Source organism: Azolla caroliniana, unplaced genomic scaffold, assembly GCF_043228905.1.
Source record: "Azolla caroliniana isolate FFs.n. ecotype wild unplaced genomic scaffold, voAzoCaro1.0.p SCAF_5, whole genome shotgun sequence".
NCBI classification, from domain to species: domain Eukaryota; kingdom Viridiplantae; phylum Streptophyta; class Polypodiopsida; order Salviniales; family Salviniaceae; genus Azolla; species Azolla caroliniana.
The window spans coordinates 3943039-3953811 of NW_028230440.1; the positions used below are offsets into that span (position 1 = coordinate 3943039).

The window sequence follows — 10773 nt, forward strand, 5'->3', positions numbered from 1 at the left end:
GTGATATTCGTGATATTCTCCATTTGCAACATTCTCAATATTCGAGAATACAAAATGGCCCCAAGAATATTAAAAAACCATTCGTTTTGTAAAATAAATATAAAAATTTATTTATTTATTTAAATAAATGTATTTCAACAAAAAAAACAATTATTCATTAATAGATTATAGTGTCAAGAGAGTTTATGAAACTTATTTTAATTAACTAATTTTTTTAAAACGAATATTTTTATATTTATTATACAAATATGATTAGTATGAACTTTGAAGATATGATTAGTTTCAAGTACCATTTTTAATGTCAATATAAAAATATCCATAAATTTTGAGGAAATAAAAAGTGAGAAATTAATGAGCCTTTATTTTATTTTATTTATTTATTAAAAATAAAACGACTACACATTTACTATAAAAATTTAGTAGTGTCAAGTCAAGTCCCCAAAGTCCCTCTTTTATTATCCCTATTTATTGTTAAGTTCCTTTTTTCTATCTTAGGAATTTTTTTTAAAAAAAGTTTTTTTTTTTGGGGGGGGAGGTAAAACGAATACTTGACTACCCATTCGTATTCGTATTCGTATTCATTCGAATGGGAAACCCCAAGAATGCGAATATGTCAATCTATGCTTGCGATAAAGCATAACGTGAGCACAACCAAGCCGATAAAATGTACCACATGGAGGCCAACAATACTAGATTGGCAATGACAACCCTTCCTGCCAATGACAATTTAGCATGGATCTATCCTACGTTCTCATCTTAGTCTTCATGTGTTCAACACTTGGTTTTCTCATGGCATGAACCACTCTTCATATTTGCATGGGCACCATCATAAGCTTTTGTGCATCTACCTATATATCTATAGAGATAGATAGATAGATAGATAGATAGAGAGGGCTCACTCCCTTATGGAATATGTTTCAGCCATATTTTTAGCTACATCAACTTCAAGGTTAAGATCAGATTTATCATACTGAGAGAGAGAGAGGGATAAAGAAAGAAAGATACATTAACATATTTTAAGAGGTCAAAATGGCCTGTAAGACCAAACGAGAGATTACATCTTATGTTTTTTCTCGTATTGGAGAGCAACAAATCACGGTGTAAAAAAAAAGTAAATAAGAGAAAAAGAGACTAAAGAATCTTGTTATTAGTACATGTAAGATTCTCAAGTCAGATATATTGTAATTTTTGCCTTCAAAAGATCTCTAGCATAGGTCGATCCAGAATGGAGAGATCTCTGAATTTTATCCTAATCATGTTTTCGAGAGAAATTTACACTCTCATCTACATTCTACAGATGGGTACTGGCAGATGCTAATATGGGACTCCACCATATATCTCAAATTCAAGCATATAAAAAGTTCTATTAAGATTGTGTGACTGTTCCCACAAATATGAACTCTCTCAGAAATGACTTCTTTTAGTTAGTATAAACTACTGCTACCCATAATGTTAAAACTACTCCATAACACATTCACAGGTAATTTTTGGAATACAATGTTGTATCACCCAAGTTTGTTCCAGCACTAGAGAGGTAGTGAGGCATATGCCAAAAGAAAAGGTTTGGCTTATTAATTCATGAGATCAAACATTAATTTATGATCAAAGGTTTACTGCACACATTGTGAGTCACTTATACCAAGAAAAGCATGAGGAAGATGCAGCATTTGGCCAATATCTGAATCTAATAACACGACACCCAGCTATATCATATTCCAACACTAGAAAATGATGCTGCATATGTCCAAAGCAAAGATTTGGCTTTATTGAAAAACGGGAATACACTTCGTAATTTATGCTCAATGGTTTGCTGTGCATATAATGTTAGGAAAGCATTAGCCAATAGCTGAACCTAATAATACAATATCTTGCCATATCATGTTCACAAAAGGGACATTTTCATACAATTTTATGGACAAAAGGACTGACATAAGCCTGATAAGAAATGTTCTCAATCTCACCATCCTACACTATCATGCCAGTTACGAGGTTACCATTCAAGTGCTTGGAAGTCTTTGCCAGTTACGCTTCTCTGGGTATTGAGTAAACATCTTGTTTGTTAATACCAAGCAATAACCATTAATAGCATGGCAGCCGAAACTTGAAATAGCACCACACAACCAAGAACAAGATGTTCATCAATCAAAGCCTCTGAATTCTGGAGTAAGCTGTCAAATTTATATGAATAAAAGATAGACAGAAGGTACTTAACTCAAACACCTTCGCATTCAAAAGGATTGAAAGTGAAAACTAAGTATAACAACTAATTATTTAAAGAATAATAATAATAATATCAGTTATTCAATGACTATGATGATCATTGTAGGGATCCCGAAATAACAAAATAATCATACACATTCTGTACAAAGAAAACTGTACATAAGTTGGTAAAACTACAGTACAGGCACACAGAAGAACCCTGTCCATTATGTGCCAAAGACCACTGATGGAAAAATTAAACTTCACATCTTTACTTCCAGAAAACCTTTTTGGTTCTCTTTCGATCAATAGCCTGCATTATAATTCATGTAACCGTGTAAAACACATCAGATTCAGTTTATCTGCAGCAAAGATGTCAGAAATGCATTTACCATCTTACCGCTTTGACAAATGCCCGCATAGTCAAAACCAGTAAATCTCGGGTTCTGTGTCATATAATCTCAATTAGCATTAACATCACCAGAAACTAATGAAACCTCACAGATATGAAGCTAAGACTACACAGACCAAAGAAAGTCATCATATGATGCGACTCATCAAACCAGAACAATGTGAAATTCAAAATACCAAGCTAAACTGCTCTATTTAATTCTTGATTAATGATGAAAGGTAAGAAAGCCCTATTGAACGCACCGATTTTCTTCACAATCTAGCAGTTGGATGATGCCACCACTATTTATGATCGCACATTGACAATCCTTTACAACTTTAATCTCAACCTGCAAGATATTGCAGAAAGGACAGTAATGAATGCACAATTTTACTGGGCATGATAAAACACTACACTTGACAATGTCACAGGAGTCTCCATGTATTAGCAGACATATATATTGCCCTTATGAATTGAGATCCAAAATAAGTGTATTACAGGTGATTCTGATGCATATCTTTCATTTGACACAGCTTTCTTTCCATTTAACTTTTTCAGCTCATAACCAGATCGTCTCAATATCAAGGTAGCGGGCTCAAATGGACTGTCTTGAGAACTTTCAACCTACAGATAATGAGATAAATTCTTTATAAACGAAAACATTATAAAAAAAAGGATGAATAGTAGTGTGTAGCAGACTGACCCCCAGTTTCACAGAGAAAATCGCTTGCCCAAAATCAAGATACTCAGATAACTGATCCTTAATGCCATCTTCTGAAATAAACATTGCAAATCCCAATATTATATTTCAAGAACATGGATAAAATGGTATTCAGTTTTGTAAGTATTCAGTAAGCTGCAGAAAAACAAACTAAAAGATGCTGAAATGGCTAGGTACAAGCATAATCCTGTTTTAATGAAAACTTTATGAAAATGTACGGGCATGACGATACCTTTCCAATGACAAAGCAGCTTATTCTTCACACGTTATTCAGATGAGCAATAGAGCTAAGAATAACTAAGTATTCTTACAAGTAATATTATTGTCTAAGGCACCTTATTGTCCATACCTTATACACATGCCGTTTTTAATGAGCCAACAAAGTTAATCATATCTCAGAAATAGGGATTTATTACATGAAAGTAAAGTGTGTATGAAATAAAACATATGCTTACGTAAAGTTATGAAATTTCCATTGTTGACAAAGACCGAAATCATATATCCCTGCCAAGGATGTTATGGAAAGTTATTTGTTGATTTGAAACAAATTGACCAAATACGATACATGCGATGGAACTTTTTCAATTCTCGTACTGGTGTTGTAATCATTTATAGGGCGGTTATCAATATAATCATTGAATGTACCAATTCTTATGCATTTCAATTTCATTTTGTTTATAGCAATGATATTTTCCTTACTTTCCTGTTTCTATCATCCATCGGAGTGCACTCCAAAGACAGACGTGTATCTATATCATCAGCAGTAATAGTATACTCAGGTTCTGCAGCACCTGTAAAAACAAAAAGTTTCTTTAAATATTAGATAGGAAAACCACCTTTAATTAAAGACGTTAAATAATACCTGCAATATGGAAAAAACTGCTATCTTTGTTGTGCCGCACCCACTGTTTAGAAAGACCAATGAGAAGTAGCTATCAATTTAGTTAATATTCTACTTCGCTATCAAATTAAAATCAATTATTCATTTTCTACCTGAAAGTGACACAACGTAGTACCATTGATAGAATTACCAACTGCCCTAATTGTGTTTCCAAGTACTGCTTCCTCAGTTATGCACAAACTTTCAATAGCTGGTAAAGGGTCTGATTCTGTAATAAAGAAATTACTCTTGTAACACAAGTGATGAATTCATTTTTCTCTCTCTCTCAACATTAAGAATACAGTTTTGCATGATCATCGACAAAACCTCAAAGCCAACGGAAAATGTAGCAATGATCAAATTTTCAGTATTTAAAACCATTATTTCAAATAATCTGTTTCAATACATCGCGACAGATAGGAACCCTATGTTTGATGTTACTGTCTGAAGGATAGCTCAGAGTAATCTCCTTGTTTATTCTGACCTTTCAAAGGAATGTTTTTTTTTTTTTTTTTTGACGATAATTAAACCTCTGTCCTAGAATTTAAAGCACAGGAGAGATCAATTTTCTACAGTATACCATCAGAAGAACTCTCTTCATGAAGAGTATGTAAATGAAGCTCTGTGTCATGAACTTGTCCTCCACGAATTAGAATTGAATCCTCATATGAATTGATTGGAGGATCATTTCTGGTGTGAAAAACATGGAAGTTATGAAATTTGATTGGCCTGTATAGAATTTCAAATGGAATAATATCAGTTGATTATCATCAGCGACAGAAACAGTGCCAAATGAAGCTTACAATAAGGTGTATTACCTCCTAACATTTTCGGTGAAGTAATTAGGAAACTGAATGAGGGGGGAACTGGGTGAATATGGTTCCTTAGCTTGCCCATACATTGGCCCCATATACAGCCCATGAGGTCCCTGTTATGATTCAGGATTTCTTATTAGGTAAGGTCACATATATGGCCACTTGAACCCCCGTTTCTAACAGGAAATTTGCACTGTTCTTACCGAAAATGGAGGTGTTTGTAACCGTGGATGGATTCGTGAAGGTGAAGGTGGAGGAGCTTGCTGGGCTGATTTATATTCATCGTCTTCTTTCTTTCTGTCATTCATCATCATCACCATCATATTCTGCTGCTTTATTCTTCGTTGAAGGAAGCTCAAAGTGAGAGTAATGGCTGGTGGAGCTACTCAGCCGAGTCTGCGTAGAGCCTTTCAAAGAAATTGTTCTCGCCAAACTTTCCTTTTGTTTTTCTTGTTGTAAAATCAATAAACCATATATATATTGTCTATTTCAAGCTTTCCATAATAATAAGGAAGACCAACCTTTGAAATGTGTTTCTACTATTTCAAACCTTTCCATTTAAAAAAATCCCCTATTTTAAATCCAACCTTTGCGTTTTCTCGTAAAATATTTTCGATTTGTTTGTACATCCAAACATTTCTTTACTTCAAAACCTTTTTTCTACCATTTCAAAGCTTCCCATTTTGTTGAATTTCTTTTGTGAGTACAATTTTTCAAAGCATTTTAGATAATTTGGTTAACATTTCAAAGCTTTCCTGCTATCAAATGTTTTTATTGACTTTTCAAAGCTTTCTATTAATTGGGCTTTGTTGTACATGCATGTATTTCAAAGCTTTCCAGCTATAAAATATTTTTATTGGCTTTTCAAAGCTTTCTATTATTTGGGCTTTTGTTGTACATGCATGTATTTCAAAGTTTTTCTGGTATAAAATGTTTTTATTGGCTTTTCAAAGCTTTCTATTAATTGGGCTTTGTTGTAAATGCATATATTTCAAAGTTTTTGTTAGTTGGATTTCCTGAACACTTTCAATTGGTTGGAGTGTATTCTGTAATCCAAACTTTCTTGTGTAGGATTTGGAGATAGCAATCGTCAAAGCTACGAATCATGTTGAATGCCCTCCCAAGGACAAACATTTGCAAGGCAAGTTCATGTATGCCTATTTTAGTGTGATCATGCATGTTGACTTAGAGATTAGGTAAATAAAAGGTTGTGCCAAATATGGACCACTGAATTGAATATGAGGAAATTATCACATGGGCTTTGGTGAGGTTGTGAGAGTCTTCTGATGGATCACCTTTGTTATTGATGGTGAACGCAATGGGGAGCATTTTGTGAAATGATTTTGTGAAGAGTTGGGAGCGCACAATGACAGTATGGAATTCATATTCTGGGGTTTCATTTTGCAAGCTGTGACATTGCATAGGCAGAGGGGGAATTGCCCGTTTGCCAATTACCCATTTCACATTGAGTGAGATGGAGATCAGACAACATTTGAGCTATGTCTCTGTGAACTGGGACTCTCATCTCTCTGCAGTCATGATGGTACCAGCTGTTTTGATGCATATTACGTGAACATGATCTTCCTACCAATTGTAATCCCAGTTGAGCGTGTGCACCACAACAATCTACTTGTCCATAGTGTACTCCAGACAATGGTCTTAATTCACTTGAGCTAGATTTCTAGTGTAGTTGAGTCCATTTTTAAGAATAGTTGTCCACAATCCAGTGCTACACCGATGGGTTTGGCTGACGCTGAGAAATCATGTATAGAAGGCACTGATGTGGTTGTAGCCAGAATATAATCCACTGTGCTTGTGCCATGCCTATGTAGAAGGCAAGCAAAACCAATGTAAATAAAACAGCTACTTTAGTGGATATATGTTTAAACCATTTAAAATATCCAGACCATGAGGGCCTGGTCTACCTCAACGAATCAATTTCCTTGTCTGAGATATACTATGTAAAAGGAGATCGTTGGTATGGAATGAAGCCACTTTAAGGATAACTATGCATGATCCATTCCTAAACCAATGAGTTCGGCTGATACTAAGAGAGCATGTATATTAGGCACTAGTGTGGCTGTAGGAAAGTAAAATTGCTACTTTAGTGGATATCTGTCTAGATTACTCAAAATGTCCTGTCCATGAGCAGATCCTCCAGAAAATATCCCCCATACTTAATGCATTATCTGTAGGATCTAGTAATCACCTACTCAAGCCCAACTTTGCAGAATCAAGTTCTTGCAGCATTTCCTCTGAAGTATCATGGAAGAGGATGGTTGCATGTTTCCTTAATTTGAAGTCTCCAAGCAATATTGCATTTCCACGGGAGAGAGATAGATATATCTTTAACGTCCACGGGAGACCGATTGTGAATGAACATAGGTCTTTGAAAGATTTTTATGCATAGGTTGATCCGAAATGGAGAGGTCTTGGAAGTGAGGGAAGAACCTATGGTTTTTTATCTGCCAATGACAAGGATGGTGAGATTGCGATCCCGACGACAAATTTCTGTTGCCCAATCTATTGTAACCCCTATGCAATGTCTTGGTTGGGGGCCCATTTGTGTGGCCCTTGATTGACTTTTACCATGAATAAGAGTGACATGGCTAAACAACGTTGTGATTGTTCTTTGCTGATGACCTTGTGTGGTTGTATTGTGGTCTTTCAACGACATTTATCTCTCGAGTTCTAGCAAGAAAACCCCTAGGGCTTCCTTAAAGAGGCAATTATATCTCCCTCTTATTTCATGAAAAACAGTACAATGACAATCTAGTGGTTTTTAGATTTCATGATGACACAATCGACAATTTCTTTCTCCTAGAGGTATTCATGCATATTTGCCTAACTCAATCTTTGATTGATGTGAAGAAGTTTGCAACTGCTGGGTCACACTGCACAACATATTGGATAAATGTACACCCATATAAAAGAACCTATTGATAAATCCATTCTCTGATGTATCTAAAAAAGGTCTTATAGTGGGCCATCTTCCTACCAAGAGATGTGTGGGGCTGAGGATGGCATAAGCATAAATGTACTACCCCCGTTTTGATAAAGCTTGGATTTGTCCCCATCTAAACTGATCAAAGTGGAAAATAATAGAGTGACCCAAGTTGATATTATCAACTTGGAAAAAAAAATAACATGGATCTATGCTACGTTCTCATCTTAGTCTTCATGTGTTCAACACTTGGTTTTCTCATGGCATGAACCACTCTCTATATTTGTATGGGCACCATCATAAGCTTTTGTGCATCTCCCTATATATCTATAGAGATAGATAGATAGATAGATAGATAGAGAGCGCTCACTCTCTTATGGAATATGTTTCGGCCATATTTTTAGCTACATCAACTTCAAGGCCGAAATCAGATTTATCATACTGAGAGAGAGAGGGAGAAAGAAAGAAAGAAATATTAACATATTTTAAGAGGTCAAAATGGCCTGTAAGACCAAACGAGAGATTACATCTTATGTTTTGTCTCGTATTGGAGAGCAACAAATCACGGTGTAAAAAAAAAGTAAATAAGAGAAAAAGAGACTAAAGAATCTTGTTATTAGTACATGTAAGATTCTCAAGTCAGCATAGGTCTATCCAGAATGGAGAGGTCTCTGAATTTGATCCTGATCATGTTTTAGAGACAAATTTACACTCTCGTTTACATTCTACAGATGGGTACTGGCAGATGCTAATATGGGACTCCACGATATATCTCAAATTCAAGCATATAAAAAGATCTATTAAGATTGTGTGACTGTTCCCACAAATATGAACTCTCTTAGTAAAAAAGCCTATAGTTTTAAAATTCAGCCATTAAGCTTCTATGACTCTTCTCACAAATGATTTCTTTTAGTTAGTATTGATCAGAAGGGTAAAAAACGTACTGGATTGCCAAGAGATGGTAAGAGTTCTGTTATAACATGATGATACGCTAAAAGGAAACAAAAAAAACCATTGCAGGGAGTGCATTATTTAAGATTTATTTCCAATTTATGTTCAAGTCCATCTGGTTTCATTCTTGCTATTCTTCTCTTCCAGGGTGGAGGATTTGACCAGCTTACTCTGGATAGTTTATATGATGACGCTGCAATGAGACGTGCTCCATATTCAACTTCAACAAATAACTATGGGGGAGTAAACAATCCATTTGATCCCAGATTGAATTCATATTCTGGTATGGTTCAGGATCCTTTTAGCGCATCTAACAATGTTGCTCCACCACCGAATGTACAAATGGCAGCAATGGCCCATCAACAACAAGCAATGCTATTACAACAAAACTTATTGCAACAACAACAAGTTATGGCTACGCCATTGGGATCCAATCCATTTGGTAATCCGTATGCTGTGAATTTCCCATACGATACTCAACAGCAATATCAACACAACCCATTTGGCAATCCAGGCTTATTATAGAACAAAAGAGAGAAAGGAGCATTTTGGGTATACCCTATATTTGGTTGTATATGCACTATGATTTTATATGATATAAGACCTTGCCCATTTCCTTTCCTGGCCAAAGGATTCTTATTTTGTCCATTTTGCAACAGAAGATTAAGGATATATGTATCATGTTAGTATTCAATAAAAGCTAGTTTTCTGTTCTTTTGTACCAAAAAATAGACGGGAAACTATAGGAATTGGAGAATTAGTAGTGCGAAAGAACATGATGAAAATGTCTACCAGAGGCCAAAATCAGTTTAAAGTAAATCATCCTGAAGCGAATTCTGAGTTGTCCTTTTGTTTCTCTATGAATCCATGCTTAAAGTTCATGAATTATATTTGTAGTCTATCTTCCTCGGTGTGATTAGAGTCTTTTGCATATATATCCGAAATCTTGCTGCAATACCTCATGTCTTCCATCATTTTGGAGAGGGGTGTAACATCAAAAGGGTACGTTCTTGATGTTGAGGCAATTGTCGGTGAACCCCCTTTTGGTGGGAAGGTGACCATGGTTTCAAATAATCGTTTTTTGGTGGGGGCTCTTGGAAATGTCCTTTGGATCATCTTTGTCATATAGTGCTCGACGAGGCAACATAATGCGAGTAACGTAAGGATGTGGTGATGATAGAGAAGGCTTGGATTGGGGCTTGCATCTCTTTGACCTCAATGTAAGTGTTGATTTTTGCTTCAAATATCACTCTATAAAGTTTGGTTTGTGTGTTACCAATCCATTGGTTGGAGGGGATAATTGGCTCATGGATAAGCACAATTGTGTGCATGATCCATGTGTTGAGAAGACTCTCTAACAAGCCCCTATTGAACATGTGTGGAATGATAGGGCAAGTGCTTGTGGCATATATGAAGTACTCAGCTTTTCCACTTGGAAGGCTTGACATGCTATCTAAAATCAGGAAATCTAGATCTATTCATATTAAGAAGCATATCGTCACTATAGTGATTGATCACCTCTATGGAAGAAGAAGGATTTTTTGCTAAAATGAAAGATTTGTTTTGCTCTAATGGTTTGATTTGCAATATTTAGTATTTCTCAGAGGTAATGGAACCATTATTTCTACAATGTACAAGCAACTAATTAAGTTAAAGCTTAAAACATTCAATGCAAATACAAAAACTGTCTGTCTCGCTTAACCCTACTATCTATCTAACACGAAAATTCAAAACTACCCATAAAAAAACCTCAATTCTATTCTTGAAACCAACGAAGGTGGCTACAAAGTATTGTCTTGACTCTTTATATAAATAAAGAGAAGCTATATTTATAATCACCTAGAAATTATGATGGGACCATGTTGCAACCAT

General features: G+C 35.3%; 1 protein-coding gene across 2 annotated transcripts; it reads right to left on the bottom strand.

The window, feature by feature from the left end:
• Positions 1–2140: 2140 nt before the first annotated feature.
• On the bottom strand, positions 2141–5113 carry LOC147863732 (uncharacterized). Of its 2 annotated transcripts, none has more exons than XM_087320393.1 (11): positions 5010–5113; positions 4772–4920; positions 4305–4420; positions 4174–4216; positions 4011–4102; positions 3767–3815; positions 3294–3361; positions 3089–3214; positions 2854–2939; positions 2600–2645; positions 2141–2512 (listed from the first exon to the last, which is right to left on the bottom strand). In XM_087320393.1, the coding sequence occupies exons 1-11, from the start codon at positions 5099–5101 to the stop codon at positions 2471–2473; spliced, it is 909 nt and encodes a 302-aa protein (XP_087176519.1). In that variant the 5' UTR covers positions 5102–5113; the 3' UTR covers positions 2141–2470. The 2 variants fall into 2 exon arrangements, with proteins under 2 accessions (XP_087176519.1, XP_087176518.1); XM_087320392.1 differs by having other exon boundaries at positions 3294–3364.
• Between the last annotated feature and the right edge of the window lie 5660 nt (positions 5114–10773).